This window comes from Vigna radiata, chromosome 6 (genome assembly GCF_000741045.1).
Source record: "Vigna radiata var. radiata cultivar VC1973A chromosome 6, Vradiata_ver6, whole genome shotgun sequence".
NCBI lineage: Eukaryota > Viridiplantae > Streptophyta > Magnoliopsida > Fabales > Fabaceae > Vigna > Vigna radiata.
This window is the reverse complement of record NC_028356.1, coordinates 33008160-33029013: the sequence shown is the minus strand read 5'-3', so window position 1 is coordinate 33029013 and position 20854 is coordinate 33008160. Positions and strand designations below refer to the sequence as shown.

Genomic DNA, 20854 nt, shown 5'->3' with positions numbered 1-20854 from the left:
ATCATCTCCCCCAAATCCATTCATAAGAACATAGCATAAGAGTCAAGGTTTCTATGATGTATATGGGTTTCACAACCTTTGTGCTTTTTTAATATTATTATATCCGTTTGAAATAAAATAAAACCTTTTTTATTAGATATTCATAGAGATAGGTAAAATGAATGGAAACAAAATTATATTTAACTATTTAAATTGAATTAAATTGAAAGTTAGTTTAAACAATTTAACTGAATTTTTTCTTTTATCAAATTGTACTACACCAAATTATATTAAAATTGTTTTCTATTTTGAAACACAACAAAACTTGGTGAGGTCATTTTTTATTAAAATTTCGCCAAATTGACATGAGACGGTTATGGTCGAATTGAACTTGATCGAAAGTTGGTCAAATTTGGCCAAGTCAACCATGACAGAAAATTGACCAAATTTGATCGGGACAGCCATGACCGAAACTTGATCGAGTAAGTCCTTGTCGAAATTCATTGAGTTGATTATGCTAAAAATCGGCTAAATTTGACAAAGACATCCACTGTTGAAACTCAATCGAGTTAGTTCAAACCAAAATTCGACCAAGTAGGCTTTGATCGAAAATTAGTTGAATTCGACTAAGTCGACCATGACCAAAACTAAGTTGTGTTTGTTCTGACCAAAATTTGCATTGAGGGCGAACAAAATTAATTAAACTGCACAAAATTGTTAAAAATTGAATTGAAAAAAAAAAACTAGTCCACCTAAACTGCACTAAAAAATAGTTTAGATGAATTGAACTGAAAATTAGTTGAGATGAACTGTACTAAACTACTTTTTGTTCAAACAAACTGAACTGAATTGAACTATTATTCGAAAACCTTTAAAAAAAATTAACTAAGTAGATAGAAAATATTTGTTTTTACTCGATCAAAACGGATCAGGGCCAAACTTCGGTCGAATTTGTTTAAGATAGGTACATCAAAACTTGATCAAATCAATCCCGACCTAATATCAATTGAATTAGGTTGGGAAGCCACAAATAAAACTCAATCAAATTGGTCTCGATTAAAATTTAGTTAAGTCGTCCTCGATCAAAAATTGGTCAAATAGACACACATAAAAAAAATATTTATTTGTTTATTTTAAAAGTAAAATAAGTTTTGAAATATATTTTACATATGCATATCATGATTGAACATATTAACAAAAAAAAATAATTTTAGACATAATTGACATTTTAAAGATTAAAAATTGATACGAAGATTTTAAATTTGAGAAACTAAGAACTAAAATAATAATTTATTAGATATTGAATTATAGAGTTAAAATATATTTTTATTTTTAGTGTAAATCAATTTATAGACAAATAAAATAAATAAAAATTAAAATAATTCTTTAGAGATATGTGGCATGAAAGTAGATCAGTTTAAAAATCAATAAAATAGTATAAAAGAAGAGTTAATATTTTAAATATTAGTTTTTTTTAATAATTTATTAAGTGACCAAGTAATTAGAAATTATAAAAGATAAAATTAAGAGTGAAAAAATAGTATAAAGAAAAAAGAATTTATAATTTAAATATATTGATAATATGTCAAAATACGTTTGAAACGTTTGTAATAAATATCCTTTCGTTTTCAATCAAACACAAACAAAGAAGTTAAATAAAATGAGAATAGGTGAGCTAAAAACAAATCAAATTCCTCAGTTATTAATTCACATTTTTAAATTTTTTTTATTTGATCTAAATAATTAAACTCAAAAAGTCAAGCATAAAACAGATAAATACGTAATTTCATATCATATAAAATTCTAAAAATCTAATTAAAATAAAAAAAATGAAATTATATTTTCAATTCCATCTTTGAGATCCTAAGTATGTCTTATGTCCTTTGAAAACCCTAAAAGCCATGTCCCCTAACCCTTCCCAAATTCTATTACGACTTCTTCACCACAATAACTCTAATAATTAGAATAATAAATCAATTCTTTATCTAATAAACTTGTTTAATTTTCTAGTATCATTATGCTAGGTTTAGAAGTGTGGTTTTAAAGGAAAACAAAAGAAGACTGTTTTAACATTTTAGAATGAAATAATATATTTTATATCATAAATCAGAACACAATTTCAAATTTTGAGTTGTAAAACGATAGTTTTCTTTTCTTTTCTTTCTTAATTATATTTTTTTTAACTAGTAAAAATAATTTGAAATATGATATACATACAAAGTCATGTATTATTACATCATTTATTATATTTCAAATTTTACTGTTGACTAAGTCTAACAAACAATAAATATAGCTAGTTAAGAACTAAAATTTAAGTCTAATTCAATTCTATAAAATGGATTTATAAAGTGAGATTTGCACTAATTTATGTCAATGCTAAACTTCAAACTTTTTATAACGTATTAATTATTTAATAAAAGTTAATGACTCAAAATATCTAAGAAAAAAATAGGGTACTCTTGTTATACTAGTTTTGCATTCGCCATTAATTGTCTATCTCTTCTACTTTTATTTTCTGAATTTTAATAGTTTTTTAGAAAATTTACAAAAATGAATAAAATAATATTATATTAATATTTAAATTATTTATACTAAATTTAAAATATATAATTGAGAGTTTAAGTTTTATTTACAATGACAAAAACTTATACGCTATTAATAAAAACAGAATTATTTTAAATTTGATTTCAAAATAATACCAGTTTAAAATAAACAAAACATTGTTTTTATAAAATAATTACGTATGGTACTAAAACACAATTACTACAAAATACTAACAAAATATAAGGAAGGGTTATCTATTCAATTAAACATATCACTCGAGTGTCATTTTAACATATCAGCAATACTTTAAGGAAGGAGAGATAATTTATATTTTTATTTCTTACTTAAATAATCACTAGTGTAGTAAATACTTTCTATGTTAATTAAAAAAGACTTATACGTCAACTTTTCATTTCCATATATCCTTGTTGTCACAACCGACACAAAAAGTTTCACTTTATATGACTCTTCTCGCTCCTAAAACCTTAAAGCTCAAGATCAAGTAAGCTTTTCATGCTTACCATTGCTACCATTCACTTCCTACTTTTTTCCTCCGCCTCTTCATTCTCAATCGTGAGGTCTGCGTTCTCACCTCCCCTTTATTCTCCAATACCACACACATTGCATACTTCTTTGTCAAAGAGATATTAGACTTCGAATTCAGTATAACAAACACAATAAATCATTATTACATCTGGATTGATCTTAATAGGAATGAAAAAAAGAGTCTTGCGCTACTTTAGTGGAACTATTTCAGTTGGGTTAAATATCAAATATAGTGATAGACTATGCTTAAGTGGGTTCTCGAATGCAAATTGGGCAAGTTGCCTGGATGATCGTCGTTTAGTTGCAGGCTATTGTATGTTCTTTGATGATACTCTAATTTCTTGGTCTTTTAAGAAGCAACATGTTGTAGCCATGTCAAGTACTGAATATGAATATATATCTCTAGGTAATCTTATAGTACAAATGTGTTAGAACAATTCTCTTCTCAAAGAACTTTCTTTTCCTTTAATTTCAAGATCGATTGTGTGGATAGACAACTTAAGTGTAATTGCTCTTGCTTACAATCTTGTTCATCATGCTCGCTCATAGCATATTGAAATTGATGGCTACTTTGTTAGAGACATGGTGTTAAGGAAATATCTCAAAATTTGCTATGTTCCTTGACATGATCAGGTTACACATAAAGAGGACTCCTAGAACATTGAATAATTTGTACTTGTGAATAGACAAGATCAGTAGTGGTGTAACAAAAGGGGATGGGGTGAATTCCAATCATAGCATCCACCCCACTCAATCTCTATATTATATATTATTATCAATATTTCCATCCAAAAACCACAAAACTAACCAACTTGATGCACTTGCCAATAGGTCACACAACTGAGTAAATATTTTAAATCTTGATATGGTGTGATGTTGAGGCTTAAGCCCTACGGATATTAAATTTAAACTTAGGTTTTCCCTATCATGCAATGAGGATCTAGTGCAGAGGTGGAGAATAAATATAGGAAGGTGAAGTGAAGTGTGAAAAGGAACATGAAGTAGATTAAAAATATTATGTTGGTTATAGTAATATTCTAATATTGAAAGTCATCTACTTTATTACAAAATTTTCATATTGGCATAACAAGTCTTTTACTTTATTACAAAATTATTATCACTTTGACTTTCTATGTTGGCTTTAGACATAATAAATATAAAAAATCTTTTACATTAGGAAATTGTTATCCCACCCACTTTTTATGTTGATTCTAGTGATAATCAACATAAAAAATCATATCATATTTATAATTTTGTCACCAAGTCACTTATTAGGAGGGATTGATCAATATAATAAGTTGTCATAAAAAACTAATTTTGCATTAATATATAAATCAACATTTAAGCATTTTGTCTCATAATGAAAAAAAAAAAAATAACAATAACTTTTTATCGTTTAAGTGTCATACTAGCACTTGTGCCTAAGTTAGTAAAATAAACAACTAAATTTCATAATATACTATTATACTGTAATATACTACAGCTTAAGCAATAACATGTTTGAATAATAAAAGTTTATAAGAAAGAATTGATTTAGTGTCTATCTCACTTCACTCTCAAAGTATAACTTAATTTAAAACTTTAGCACCTAAAAGACTATACAAATGTTTGAAATATATTGATTTGTAAATATATTCATTATGAATTTTAATTATATAAAAGTAAATATTTATATAAAAAAATAAAACATAATATTTCGATAAACATAAAATTAGGTCATCAATTATATATGTTTGCTGATCATATAATTTACTTTGTTTTAAAAATTAATAGGCCATAAATTATTGAATAAAAATTAAATGTTAACAAAATTTAATCATTTACATAACCAATAAACACTCCATTCTACCATAATATAAAGAAATAAAAATTTAGCCTTTTTTTCTTCCTTTTCTTTCAAAATATCCAACACCTAAAAATACAAAATTGTTTCTTTTATTTTACTAACCAAAGAAACAACCTATCACTTCTTTTTTGGGATTTTATGATTTGTGTTTGGGATGTAGAAAGCGACTACGGAAGAATCCTGGAAATTAGAATTGAAAGAGTGAACGTTTTCACCATTCTAATAATGGTAAAATATATATAGTATATATTATATACATAGTAGGTGAGCACTAATTTGTCTCTAAGTAAAATATTATATAATATTAAAGATAAAGTTATATCTTTGTATTGAAAAGATGAAAGATGACAAATTGATTACCTTAGTTTTCCACATAATTTAAAAAAAAAATTAACGCGAGGGTCATTTTCATTTAATGATGATTTTGTTTCTTTCCAAAATTAATATAAATCCAGATCTATTAAAGATGAAAAATATTATTATAAAAAGGTTTTTTATATATAAATATATACATACCCACTTATATATCTATATCTATATCTTATTTTATTTTAATAATTTTAAAAAGATAACTCATATTTAATTATTTAATTAAAAATGAATATCAATAGTTAAGTTACGCCATGTGAATTGATCTTTATTTATACATGAGAGATTAAACTTTCACTGGTAAGACATTTATCAATTATTAGTATACAAATAAGTTTAACTTAATTATTATTCGTTTATAAAAAAAAAATCCGATTGATGAAAACTATTTGGCATTTCATTCAAATAGATGTAAATTAATGTATATTTTTTTAGAACATACTAATATGCAAAAAGCCTGTTACTTTATACTGTTGTTTGTAAAAATAATATAGTGTAAAATTATAATTCAATGTAGGATTAACGAAATTAACTTTTTATATTCAACTATTATCCTATAATAATTAACAATGATATTAAATTTTAAATATATTTTCATAAACACATTCTTTACCTCTTTTAACCTTTTGTTTTTCTTAATTTTTATGAAACTATTCTAATAACTAGTGACGAGGAAAAATTAAAAAGTGATTTTATAAATTACTATATTAACAATAGAAAGCCCATTATTTCATAATTATTTTTTATGTAAATATTTTAATACAATTTTAATATTTGATGATTATCTTTTATCGTGATAATAGTTATACCAATTTTATTAATTATGTTTATACCAATTTTAATATATGTTGTTAAACTTGTATTTCCATCGATAATAGTAATAATAATTGGTTGATTCTTACAAAAAGATATAAAAAACAACTATATATTATAATTTGTTAAAAAAAATACATTTTTTAAAGTAGTATTTGGATTTCAAATTTCTTAATAAATAATCATGGAGATCATTTTTTTTTTATGGGAAATCATATTTTTTAGTTCTAGACTGAATACAGTGCTAATCTATCAACATTCTTAGCCGACACACGTTTCAAGAACTCATAGGTAGTAATCATGGCGGCGGCAGACATGGACATGGACACACACCTTGGTCCCAACCCTCGATAACAAGCCAAAACTCCTCCTTCCCTCACCAAATCTCTTACCACCTCAATGACCCTCACTTCCTCTGCCTCCAACACCTGCAACCTCGTCTTTATCGTATCCAATGGCATCGTCACTAATGCACAAACCCCACTTGCCATAACTGCACTTAACCCTTGCACCCCCATCACCACCCTCGAATCGCGTCCCAAGCTCAAACCCTCCTTCGAACCCATCGTGCCCCAGATGAGCTTCTGCACGATCGAATACGAAGCCCACCAGACCGCGTTGGAGGGAGCGTAGGTCACGATGGAAACCCCGAATCCCCTGTAGAACCCTCTTGGACCGTCCACGCCCAGAATTTTTCTGAATGCGTCAAAACCATTTCTGTAGCACACTGCAGAAGGAAAGATCAAGAATTAGTAGCAGTGTTCAATGCCCATTAGTACTCTCTCTGGGACCTGGTATAAATGAGAGAATTCATTTATGTTAACTAATCAAGCATTAATCATATTATAGTCATTTTTCTAAATTACTGTTCTTAATATTTTTCTTAGCTTGTGGAGAAGAAAGAGTGTATATAATTTATTGTGATTATGTTTTTTTTCTTTTTTATAATAAGTACTTGCAGTATTAAGGTTGGAGTAAATATTAGTTTTTATTTCAAGCTGGCTATTTTATTTTTTTTAAGAAATGGTCAATGAAATCAAATCAAATTTGACAAAAATGGACCATAAACTCAGCATAAAAACACTTACAATTAATGAGATGATGGATTAAACTTAAATTACTTATTTTTACCTCCTTGTACCATGAGTCTCTGGCTAACAACATCGACTGGGGTCCACACCAACTGTGCTGCCATGGCAGAAGCTACTCCTCCTGCGGCATTAGCGATTGCAGTGGCAGAGGCATCGGAGAAACCCCATCGAAGGGTGGCGGAGGCGACTTTACTCTTGGTTACTTCTAGCGCCGACATGTAAAGCGCACGTGCAGGGATTGTTCCCAACAAGGAGGTGCCGAAACCTCGGTAGAAACCTCGGAGACCCTCATACCGCATGATGGAGCGCGACATGTGGCGGCACGAGATTTCGGCCGCGGACATTTGCTGACGTGTCTTCAAAACGACGGCGGGGTAGAGGGCGGCGGAGACGGCGGAGAAGAGGGCTGTTCCTAGGCAGAAGAACTTGGACTTGTCGAGCATGTGCCAATCTATTTCTTGGGGCGGGTGGGGTTGCGATTCCTCGTACGTTGATGGACTCGAACTCATGTTGTTCAAGGTCTCAACACGGAGGGGTTGGAGAGTCGGAGAAATTAAGGTTGATATAATTAGACCCGAGAAGAACGAGATTGAGTTGGAAGATTTGAAGGAAGAAAGGAAGGTACTGGATCGTGTAGTATTTAACTAGGAGAGAAGAATGATAATAGAGAAAGGAAAGAAGCGCGTGGACAGGAAAACGATGTCGACACTATAATTTTTTTTTTGGAAGTTGATGTATAGGTCACTAGATATTATATACCATACATTTTTTTTAACAATATGTATTGTCATCATTCATTATACAGGGGCATGTGATCTATGTATGTGATTAGGTAAACGGAATAAACATAAAATTGGGTATTCTTTTTTATCATAAAATCTTGGCCTTAATATGAGATTTAAGAAACCAGCCACTTATCTGAATTTGTTAAGTGAACTTGGGTTGCTGAATATATATAATGTTCCATCCTGAAAAATTTGTCTAATGAAGTTTAATCCAATTAGTAAAAGTGTTGCAAACCATTTTTCATATAAATAATTAGATTATATAAATATATTTTAGGTAGCCATAGAAGTTTTTTTCTTATTATTATCAAATACTTATTAGAAATAAATTATTAGTCTCTGGTTGTTTTGATTAATCTACTGTAATAGAGAATAGAGCGTCTACGTGGATCTTTTGGATCAAGAAATTCGAAGAGAAATGTGATTATGGATTTGCGGAATTGAGTGCGGGAAATAGGAGTTCGGTTTCTCTGTTGTATAAAACACACGGGGTCTATGCTGTGTCAGTAAAACGGTATCTCGTTTCATATTTATAATTTAAAAAAATTACATTATATTGTGTACGATATGATATCCTTAAGTTTGTTACAGTAACGAACGACCATTTACACGAAACAGTGGATTGGTCATCACGATGGGTCGAAATTGGACCAACTCTTATTATTATTGAGCTCATAGTCCACCAATTTAAAAGATATCTCATTAAAGATATTGAAAATCAAATAATATAATGGGTAACTTATTAACGATATTGAGAATCAAATAATATCTGATTAAGTAAAGCTTTACTGCTTTTTGGCACTTGGATGGACTGGACTACTTCTATACTTTGAGTGGTAGTAGAATTTATGTGTGATTAGAGTGTGAGTAGAGTATGTGAGAAGCGTACTTGGCTTGTGCCCTTGGCTCTCTATTTATAATTTTTCTCATGGAACTTGAACTAACATAAGCCCAATAAAATATAAACAGAATAAAATATAAACAACTTACTTGGTTATTCATAAACAACTTTACCTATATCTTTAATCAAATATTATTTGATTCTCAATATCTTTAATAAGCTACCCATTACATTATTTGATTACCAATATCTTTACTAAGATACCTTCTAAATTTGTGGACTATGAGCCCAATAATAATAAGAGTTGGTCCAATTTCGGCCTATCGTGATGACCGGTCCACTATTTCGTGTAACTGATCATTCGTTACTGGTCGTTATAACCAACCGTAAGGATATCGTACCATACAAAATATATATATATATATATATATATATATATATATATATATATATATATATATACACACACATGTGGGTGTATTAATAGGGAAAATTTGGAGGTGAAATTGTTTAAACAAGAGAAAAGTTATAAGAAATGAAGAGAAATAAATAGCGGCGAGGGTTGCCTCTGTTGTTGCATTCCCAAGTTTTCTTCTTTTGTGCCAAATCCTTTCAGTATCTCTAAACATTTAGTTTACTTATGAGACTTCAATAATGTCCAACGTACTTTTAAACTTTAGAAATGGTTGCAATTTGAATGACTTAATCATTATATCAACTACTTGATTTTGAGTATTGCAATAATTCAATTTGATTTCATTTTCTAATAATATCTCTTAAAAAATAAATCTAACATCAATATGCGTGTTTCTACCATAAAATACTAGATTTCTATAAGTTTAATAGCTGAACTACTATCACATAAAACTAAAATTTGTTTTGGTTTGTTAAATATAATAATCTCCAATATTCTCTTAATCCAAATGCATTGACATGTACATTATGTAACAACTATATATTTTGATTCTGTTGTAGAAAGTATTACTATTAGTTGCTTCTTGAAAGACCATAAAACTGCTTCAGTTCCAAGAGAGGACTGTTTCATCTCTTCGACCCTTATCTCATCAACCGCTCGCTCTCTCAATCCATGCTTTTTGGTGCTCATCCATAAAGGTCTTTAGAGACTCTTCCTCCCCTGCTTGAGGTTGACCAACTCAAAGATGGTTAAGTCTTGGGTTCGACAGCTCGCGAATTGGCGGCCAAACACAACTTTGAGACTCTCGAAGCTCTCAATAGAATTGGGGGGCAGAGAGTTAAACCACTCCAACGCTTCTCCTTCTAGCTAGGGAGAAAGCTCGACACCAGATGGCATCGTTCCTAGTGTTAAATTCCATCCGGTTAGTGAATGTTTGACGTGGTCTTCGAGGTTGGTCATCCCATCATATATCTTGAAATGGGTTGGCACACCCGTTCAGATATGTAGACGTCCATGATGGCTTGGATGAACGGCAGCATGTCGAACGCACTTTCTGCCTTCACCACCAATTGCTCGCTGATAACGGCACTCTCAGCCAGGACAGTTCTGGTCTCGCTCTCCCTAACCTTAGTCTCGGTTGGCTTCCAGGTTTCGTCCCGTTTAGTATTCTGCTTTGTTCTTTCCTCCTAGGCTACTTTGCCTTGATCTTCAACTCTCTCCCCCGTCTTTGGAACTTTCGCCTGCACAATCTAGGTCGAACACTCGGCATGAACGACTACCATCTCCACCTCATGATGTTGTTGCATTTCCTCCATTCTCTGCTATAACATCCTAATCATCTTAGTCGGATCTTCAGTGTTCATATTTCTCGTGGTCATCATTGGGTTTTCCAAGTCACTCGGCCCCACGGTAGGCGCCAAAATGTTTCGGTAGTGGGTTCAAGTTCCTTGAAATACCTACACAATTTCTCCTTGATGATCGTCTAGTTGTTTCTTCGAGTCCTCGTCTTCGTTCCACTGTCCGGAGGTGTACCTGCCAAAGGTTCTCCAATGCTTAAGTTAGTTAACTATCCGTGCGAGAGTTCAATGAAACAATAATAAATGTGTAGTAAATGTGAATCACCTACCTTTTACCTTTGACCTGTATAAATAGTTTTTAGCGTAGACCTGGGATCTTAATTATTACTTACCTTAATCTTTGCAGGAAGATGTAATTATGGACTCCTATAAACCATTTATTCTTGACCATCCGATAAGATTCACTGTGAGGTGACTTTATGACTATCTGATTATACGGTACAATTAAAAAAAAAAAATTGGAGGTGAAATTGTGTAAACAAGAGAAAAATTAAAAGGGATGAAAAGAAATAAAAAAGAGATATAAAAAGTTATATAAAATAATAGAAAGAAAAGATGTATACTATTATTTTTTATTAGAGTCATATTAGTTATTATTATTATTATTTCATTATCAAAATATTAATCTGTTTATTTGATTATTATTAATTGTAATATTTAATTTTATTAATTTTTTTGTTTTATTTTTATATCATGTATAGACTTTTTTTTTTTTTACTTTATGAGGAAGGAAAATTTAAAAGGAAAAAAATATGACATCAGATTTGACCTAATTTGGTACTCCCCTGTTATCCATTGCCGAATATAAATAGCGGCTAGGGTTGTCTCTGTTGTGTTGTTGTTGCATTGCCAAGTTTTCTTCTTTTGTGCCAAATCCTTTCACACTGAGCCCCCTTTCCCTGACGCTCACAATCTCCTCCATGCTACTTCTATTTTCCTATACAAGCAGATGGGGATCGAGGGAATTAGCCCTGAATTTTTCATTCTTGAAGCGTCACTTGTCATGAAAGGTGAGTGCTTTCTTGACCTAATTCAGATTCAGATAAATCACGTTGGATTCTTGCATCAGTTGAAGAAAGCATTCACATTCATGACAAGTGATTTCACAAGAATATGTCAACCGAATTACTTACGCCACTTTCATAAGGCTTTGTCAACAAAGCCTGATATGGTAATGTACAGCACAATTATTCACACTATATTCAAAGGTAGAGTTGCAGACGACGGTTATGGTTTGTATTCTGAAATTATTGCCAAGGGAATTTTTCATAATCTTTAGATCTATAATGGTCTAGTTTATGGCTTTTTTATTGCTGATAATTTACTAGAAGCTATTGGTTTTGTAAATGAAATGATATTGAACCGTCTCGGACTGAGAAGGTGGATAGCCGGAATGTGATCGATCCGGCTTTAGAAGAACCTTAATCAAAATAATGATTAATATTAAGTTGAGATTGGGTCTTCACCGATCCATCGGTACACCAACTATCTGTATATAGACAGAAGAGGAGGAAAGGGAAAAAAAAGGTTAACTTTTCTGATTAACTTGTACTTTTCTAATTCCTTTACTAGATTTCGCTGACTCGATGGCGTTGCGTTCTTTTTACAGATGGTCGGAGTATTATTTTGACAGTTACCGCTTACAGTAACGATTAATGGACTAACTAAAGAGGGGATGAGGCCATGAATCTTATGCACGGAGTAATATGGTTCCTGAGATAGTGATTTATACTTCTCTTATCGATGGTTTATGCAAATGTGAAAGAATCTCTTTATTGATGAGATGCATGATTGAAATAAAAAACCAGATAGCTTATCTGTATTGTAGTAATGATTTTGATGTATTGTTGTGTTTTACATCTATTACCATAGAAATTGTAGTAGGGTGAAAGACAAGATCGCATTAATTTATAGTAACCAAAATAATGTTATTCTTCCTGTTTCTGCATAATTGTTTGTCTTACTTCAAGTGCTTCAGATCCTAACCAAGGTTTATGTTTTTAATGTAGTTTCCACTTTTCATAAACCAGGATATTGACCAAATTGTAAACTGGGTTACAAATCTAAAGAAATCTGTAAAAGTTTAAAACTACCCATATCATGTGTCATATGGGTGATTGATTACCTAAAATCCTGGAGCTAAATTTTAGCATCCTTATCACTAGAGAGTCGGTCAACATGACCAAGTCTTATTGAATCAAATCTAAAACAACTTAAATGAAAAATAAAAGTTTAAATAACTTAATTACTAACAATCCGTTCTTTAAACTAAATGTTTAAGACATTTAGTTTACTTCTAAGGCTTCAATCATGTCCAACATACTTCTAAACTTCAGATTGTTACAATTTGAGTTACTTAATCATTATATCGGTTACTTGAATTCAATTTGATTCTTCATTTTCTAACAATATCTCTTAAAAAATGAAATGTAATATTAGTATGCTTACTTATGAAGTACTTGATTTCCATATAGTTTAATAGTTGAACTACTGTCACATAAAACTAGTATATGTTGCGGTTTGTTAAATCCAATGGTCTCCAATAATATTCTCTTAATCCAAATCCATTGACATGCACATTCTATAACAGTTATATATTCTGATTCTATTATAGAAAGTATTACTATTGATTGCTTCTTGAAGGACCATAAAACTGCTCCATTCCTAGAGAGAATACAAAACCTAATGTACTCTTCCTATCATCTTTATCTTCAGCAAAATTACTATCAATATAAGCCATCAATATTGTATCTTCTACATTCTTTTAGAAATTTCAAAATTTGATAGTTCCTTTCAAATATCTTACAATATAGTATATTATATTTGACCAAAATGTAATGTGAACTTTGTATTTCTAACAACCCTTCACAACTTGACAGAGCAAGAACACCAACTTCTTCTCCATTAGAGCAAATTTCTGATTTGAACGGTACAAAAGGTTTATTTATAACGACATCAAGGTTCTCTGACATGCCTTCTTACCTTTATGCTTGTGTTTTCTTTCAGTGTTTCTAACCTTTAATGTTAGGTTCGTGATATTTAATGGAAAATGATATTTTGATACTAATTTTTTGACACCATTTTGACACTGCACACGTATCAAAATGTGGTTGGACAATTTCAAATTAAAAAAAAAATTGGTTTTTTTCTTCCTAATATACCCTTGTTTCAGCTTTTTTAATTTGAAATCGTTCAACTACGTTTTGACACATGTGCAGTGTCAAAATAGTATAAAAATTGATGTCAAAATATTATTTTCCATATTTAATTATGATGTTGCTTTTTTATCCTTAGAAGTACTTATAGTGAGTGCATTGGTTCCGGTGCCAAGTATAAGAGACTCTCATACTAAAATACATAATATTTGTTCGTCTATATCTATATATTGTGCTCTTTGGCAATATTAAGTTGCATTGTGTTGCCTTACAAGTTAATATCACTGATTTATATCATCGTGTTTATATCAATGTGGTTATTATTTTTAACGAGTTTTTCTATCTCTGATATTTCATGTTATCTCAATGTCCTTGTTTTTATTTTAGTTTTGCTTATATTACTGTTAAACAGTTCTTCCAATGTCAATGGTCTTACAATATACTTTTCCATTCAGTTTAGGAAAGTTAGCTGTAAGATTCTTTGCTCCTTTTTCTTTTTTGCTATTTGATTACTTCGATGCTCTGCCGTGTTTTACAAGTAGTTTTAGGCTAAAATAGAGTAGTTGAATATTCCATAATTATGTTTTCTCCTCAATAAATTGAGTAGCTCTGTTGTGGTCTAAACATACGTTCTCATCCTCATTACATATGCACAATATCCTTGAAACTATGTCATGCATATGCTCTTGAAATTTCAAAAGCCTTTAAAGTCATCTCTAATTAGGAATTATCATAGATCAAATATAAATGATATTATAATTTTTATCTCGATTAAATATATGTTCCTAAACTCTGTTGAGAAATTAGAATTTGTTTATATTCCAAATTTTGATAGAAATTGATTTACAAATTTAAAAAATGAATAGATATAATTTTCTTAACTCATTTGACTTGTTAAAATTCTTTTTTACGTTTAGATTGTTTATATCATTTGAGTCTCAAACACTTGTAAGTCTGAAACAGATTTAACAAGTTCAAATAAATTAGTATCATTGGATTCAAATGACTATATATATTATTTCAAAATTTAGGTATAAAAATATATTAAAGTTTGAGATAACGTCGAATTTGAATTTTTTAGTAAAATTTAAAAACAAAAAATGTTTATCTTGTTTTCGTTTTCTATATTTATGTTATTCTCATCTTTATTGATATATTAATAGCTATGTATTTATTAAATTTAGATACAATATGTATTATATTAAATACATTTCTTAATTCATGTCAAAAACCTTAAACATTAAATAAAATGATACGAATTAAGTATCACTCTCTAAATATGAATTTATTAATTTGGATCCTTATTCTATAAATCAAAGAAAACTTTTATATGTTATTCTCTTTGACATCATTCAAATATTCTTTAAAGAGAAAAGTCATGATAAAAGTAAACTTAAAGTACCAAAATAAACAAATACTTATATATAACAACACCAACAATATTATCTAAATATACTTAAAATTAAAGTATTTGATGTTTTTTTATGTTAAGTATCTTCTTATTTTCTTGTATTACCAAATTTTAAAATATCTTAACATACTATTGTTGAATTTATTTTACTAAGTGAAGTTTAAACATGGATGTAAAGTAAGAAATAAAAGGTAAAATTCACACTAGAAATCATTAGAAATCAAATAGTTGGATAGTTTTGTTCAATTATTTTTATTTTTTATTAAAATATTATATTTTTTTAAAGTTTTATTTGAAAAGACACATTATATAGTTTTGCATTATTTTATAATTTTTTAAATTAAACATTGGAGTATCATTTCTTTATAATGTTATTCTTTCTAGTTTGAAAATTATAAATAATTGTAATATCTAATCACATTGTCGTATTATTATATTTCTAGTTTTTTTAATGATACCTTACCTAATTTAAATTTAATGTAGAAATTAATATGATAAAAAAATAAAAGTCAAAATATTTGTAAATTTAATTAACTTTATTTTTCAGAATATATATATATATATATATATATATATATATATATATATATATATATATATATATATATATATATATATATATATATATATATGGTTAATATGTTTTTAGTTCCTATACTTTGATTTTAGTCCCTCTTTCAAATTAAGGTACAATTTAAACCTTCAACTTTAAAAAACTTTGGTTTTAGTCTTTTTTATCAATTTATTTTAACTTTAGTTGCTGTTTCAAGTACGTTTCATTGTAACATTTAGATTGTTTACACTATTTGATATATTTTTGTTTCAATGTTAACTGAGAAATGCGTTTGATAAACAAGAGAAAAATTATAAAAGACGAACGGAAATAAAAAAGAGATATGAATAATATTATATAAAACAATAAAAAGTAAAAGATGTATATTATTATTTTTTATTAGTATCATTATGATTACTAATTATTATTATTATTTCATTATCAAAATATTAATCTGTTTATTTTATTATTATTAATTGTAACATTTAATTTTATTAATATTTTTGTTTTATTTTTATACCATTTATAGACTTTTTCTACTTTATAGGAGGAAGGAAAATTTAAAAGGAAAAAAATATGACATCAGATTTGACCTAATTTGGTACTCCCCTGTTATCCATTGCTGAATACAAACAGCGGCTAGGGTTGTCTCTGTTGTTTCATTCCAAAGTTTTCTTCTTTTCTGCCAAATCCTTTCACACTGAGCCCCCTTTCCCTGATGCTCACAATCTTCTCCACGCTACTTCTATTTTCCTTTATAAGCAGATGGAGATCAAGGGAATTAGCCCTGAATTTTTCATTCTTGAAGCGTCACTTATCATGAAAGGTGAGTGCTTTCTTAACCTAATTCAGATTCAGATAAATCACGTTGGATTTTTGTATGAGTTGAAGAAAGCGTTCAATTTCATGACAAGTGATTTCACAAGAATATTTTGTCAACAAAGCCTGATGTGGTAATGTATAGCACAATTATTCACACTTTATTCAAAGGTAGAGTTGCAGACGATGGTTATGGTTTGTATTCTGAAATTATTGTCAATGGAATTTTTCATAATCTTTTGATCTATAACAGTGTAGTTTATGGTTTTTTCATTGCTGATAATTTGCTAGAAGCTATTGGTTTTGTAAATGAAATGATATTGAACCGTCTCGAACAGAGAAGGTGGATAGCCGGAATGTGATCGATCCGGCTTCAGAAGAACCTTAATCAAAATAAAGGTTAATCTTAAGTTGAGGAAAGGGGAAAAAAAGGTTAACTTTTCTGATATAACTAGTACTTTTCTAATCCCTTTACTAGATTTCGCTGACTCCATGGTGGAGTGTTTTTTTTACAGGTACCGATGGTCGGAGTATTATTTTGACAGGTACCGCTGACAGTAACGTTTAATGGACTAATTAAAGAGTGGATGAGGTCATGAATCTTTCAGAAAGTATGGAGTTCCTGAGATAGTGACTTATACTTCTCTTGTCGATGGTTTATGCAAATGTGAAAGAATCTCTTGTGTTTGGATCTTACTGATGAGATTGAAATCAAAAACCAAATAGCTTATCTGTATTGTAGTAATGATTTTGATGTATTGCTGTGGATTTACATCTATTACCATAGCACTTGTAGTAGGGTGAAAGACAAGATCGCATTAATTTACAGTAACCAAAATAATGTTATTCTTCCTGTCTCTCCATAATCGTTTGTGTTACTTCAAGTGCTTCGGATCCTAACCAAGGTTTATGTTTTTAATGTAGTTTCCACTTTTCATGAACCAGGATATTGATCAACATTCTTTTTCAAAACATATAAATAACAATAAACTAAATATTTAGGCATAATAAGAGATGTCATATGAAGCATAATTTTTCTTGGTAAAGAGCAAACCATAAATATGTTATTATCTACACCCAACATGTGTTAACTCAAGCAGATGAATTAGATTTTCTTTAAATCTAAACCGATACTTATTTTCTATTTGTAAAGTGGGTTACACTAATCTAAAGAATTCTTTAAAAGTTTAAAACTACCCATATCATGTGTCATATGGGTGATTACCTAAAAACTGATACTTATTCTCTAATTGTAAACTGGGTTACACTAATCTAAAGAAATTTGTAAAAGTTGAAAACTATCCATATCATGTGTCATATGGGTGATTACCTAAAACCAGGAGCTAAATTTTAGCATCCTTAACATGACCAAGTCTTATTGAATCAAATCTTAAACAACTTAAATGCAAAATAGAAGTTTAAATAACTTTACTACTAACAATCCGTTCTTTAAACTAAATGTTTAAGACATTTGGTTTACTTCTAAGGCTTTAATAATGTCCAACACTTCTAAACTTCATATTGTTACAATTTGAGTGACTGAACTTACTTCTACCATGAAATACTACATTTCCATAAAGAAAATAGAAAACCTAATTTACTCTTCCTATATCATTTATGTCTTGAGCAAAATTACTATCAATATAAGCCATATTATTGTATTTTCTACATTTTTGTAGAAAATTTCAAATTTGGTAGTTCCGTTCAAATATCTTACAATATAGTATATTATATTTGACCAAAGTGTAATGTGAACTTTGTATGTCTAACAACCCTTCATAACTGAAGAAAGCAAGAACACCAACTTCTTTCCTATCAAAGCAAATTCCTGATTTAAACAGTCCAAAAGGTTTATTGATAACAACACCAAGGTTCTTTGTACTGGATGGTAAAAAAATTCGCATTCGCGGATATCCGTGAATAAAATCTGCGACGGATAGTTGATATTCGTGGATATTTATTACTCAAAACTCGCGGATAGCGGGTATTTTAATACCCGCTTATAAACGGGTCGGGTGCGGGTATTATACTATCCGTACCTGCGGATATCCGCTACCTGCAAAAATAAAAATAAAAAATTTATTTTATTAAGTTAAATCTAATTAAAATTAACATTAATTTATATTTTACAAGGTTATTAAAATTCTACTATATGAAGTATACCGATCGAAATTAATTGTCATTTATGGACAATTAACAGGTATTAATAGATCAGATTGTCTTACTCTTCAAAAAATATACAGCATTGATTATTGGGTTTGATTGCCTAAAAATATATTGCACTACTTAATAGGTCAGATTGTGTTACTCTTTACAAATTATAAGGTATTAATTATTGATTATTGGATTTGATTGCCTAATAATATACTGCACAATCAATGGGTTTGCCTGTCATAGGCTCTATAAATATACAAATGATGTTTAGGTACAATATTCCTCTTCTATCTTAATAAAATTTAGACCTTTTTATATTTTGAGCATAAAAGTGTCTTCTGCACGCCAACAACCCATCAGGAAGGATTGAAGATCAAAAGAGAAAAAAATAAAGATGGACGACTGACCCTCGGACCAATTCAACCTAAACAAAAATTAAATTTTAATTATATTTTATATATACTTTTGTAATTCTATTTAAATTTTATTTTAATAATTTATAAAAATATATTTTTTTAAATATTTGTGGGTATCCACAGATATCCACCGATTTTAAAATATCTACAAATATTTTTTAAACGGGTATCCGTGCGGGTAATAGGTTGGATAACAGGTCAATTTTTTTTTATCGGGTCGGGTTGCAAGTAGGCACTATCTGTGCCCGACCCTATCCGTTATGATCCTTAGTTCTGAGAAATACCTTCTTACCTTTATGCTTGTGTTTTCTTTCAATGTTTCTAACCTCATCAAGTCTGCAACTTCTATATTTCTTACCTTAATGATTGTGTATGCAATTTTAGGTTCGTGATATTTAATTATGATGTTGCTTTTTCATCCTTGGAAATACTTATAGGGAGTGCATTGGTTCAGGAACCAAATACCATAGACTCTTAATCTAAAATACATTATATTTGTTTGTCTATCTCTCTATATATTGTGCTCTTTGGCAATATTATTAAGTTGCATTGTGTTGCCTTACAAGTTAATTAATATCACTGTGATTTATATCATCGTGTTTATATCAATGTGGTAGCTCTTTGGCAATATTATGTTTTCTCCTTAATAAATTGAGTAGCTCTGTTGTGGTCTAAACATACGAAAAATGATGATTATATACAGAGATAATGAAGACGATGGTTATATCCTTAATAAAAATAATTAACACCAAATATTGATAAATGTTATTATGTACACATTCATGTACCTTACATGCTTATGATGTTTATTTTAAAGAAAATATTTTTTTAGCAATTTTTTTTACAATTTTGACAACTATATATGATGACTTGTGATTATGTTGTTTTAAAAAAAAAATTAAAAATAAATTCAAACATATTAATAAAATAATGAAATATCAATATTGTTAAAAAATTGTTATGAAAAAGTTGTTAACATATTAATATTTTTATTATTTTAATTTTCACTTTTACACCTGCTTGGTTTCGAATGGACCATGGTCAGTTAGTACTCATGCTTTTTGTTTTCGAAAATGTTGTTTTAACGTGTAAGATTCAACAACTCACCAAACCCTTCGTAACAACAAAACCAATCAATGCATTACATAGATACTAAATACAAGTTATTAACAAGGAAAATGATATTTTGACACCAATTTTTGACACTATTTTGACAATGTGCCTGTGTCAAAAGGTGGTTGGACGATTTCAAATTAAAAAAAGCTGAGACAAGGGCATATTTGGAAGAAAAAAATCAAAGTTTTTTTTTTAATTTGAAATCGTCCAACCACATTTTGATACGTGTGCAGTGTCAAAAAATTGGTGTCAAAATATCATTTTCCTATTAACAAAGGTTTAAGAGCTCTTCCCCCTCCACCTTCTTATTCTCTTCTACATTTCCATAATTACCTTAATACCCTTCAACTTGCACTGTTCTATATCATTATAATAGAAGTTAATGATGACATTAATGATTGCTCCCTTTTTCATCAACTAATTGAATCAATTCGCTGCATTTTGGAAACACATTGCAACATACTTGTTTTGCTACATTTTTCTTTATTTTGTTTTGTATCTGCTTGTGTTGGTGGTCTCGGTATGTTATTGGTGGTGCTCCTAATGGTCCGATGATGGAGGTGTTTTCTCCAATTGGTGGTTTTGTGTGCAACTCGGAAGACTTCATTAGAAGTAAGTTTTAAGTTAGAAACTTTAATCAAAC

At 29.4% G+C, this 20854-nt stretch overlaps 1 protein-coding gene and 2 long non-coding RNA genes across 3 annotated transcripts; 2 read left to right on the top strand and 1 right to left on the bottom strand.

Annotated features, from left to right (window-relative positions):
* Positions 1–6259: 6259 nt before the first annotated feature.
* Positions 6260–8021, bottom strand: LOC106763736 (mitochondrial substrate carrier family protein E-like). The gene is made up of 2 exons (XM_022782481.1): positions 7229–8021; positions 6260–6824 (listed from the first exon to the last, which is right to left on the bottom strand). The coding sequence occupies exons 1-2, from the start codon at positions 7695–7697 to the stop codon at positions 6325–6327; spliced, it is 969 nt and encodes a 322-aa protein (XP_022638202.1). The 5' UTR covers positions 7698–8021; the 3' UTR covers positions 6260–6324.
* Positions 8022–11408: 3387 nt separating this feature from the next.
* Positions 11409–12531, top strand: LOC106764287. The gene is made up of 2 exons (XR_001375899.2): positions 11409–12114; positions 12197–12531. It is a non-coding gene; the product is annotated as an uncharacterized LOC106764287 (long non-coding RNA).
* A 3741-nt stretch (positions 12532–16272) lies between these two features.
* Positions 16273–17391, top strand: LOC106764191. Its single transcript, XR_001375884.2, has 2 exons — positions 16273–16957; positions 17041–17391. It is a non-coding gene; the product is annotated as an uncharacterized LOC106764191 (long non-coding RNA).
* The last annotated feature ends 3463 nt before the right edge of the window (positions 17392–20854 follow it).

Coding starts and splice junctions, on each gene's coding strand:
- LOC106763736 (XM_022782481.1), bottom strand. CDS start 7,697: ATGAGTTCGAGTCCATCAACGTACGAGGAATCGCAACCCCACCCGCCC. Junction 6,825..7,228: donor GAGACTCATGGTACAAGGAG/GTAAAAATAAGT, acceptor TTCCTTCTGCAG/TGTGCTACAGAAATGGTTTT.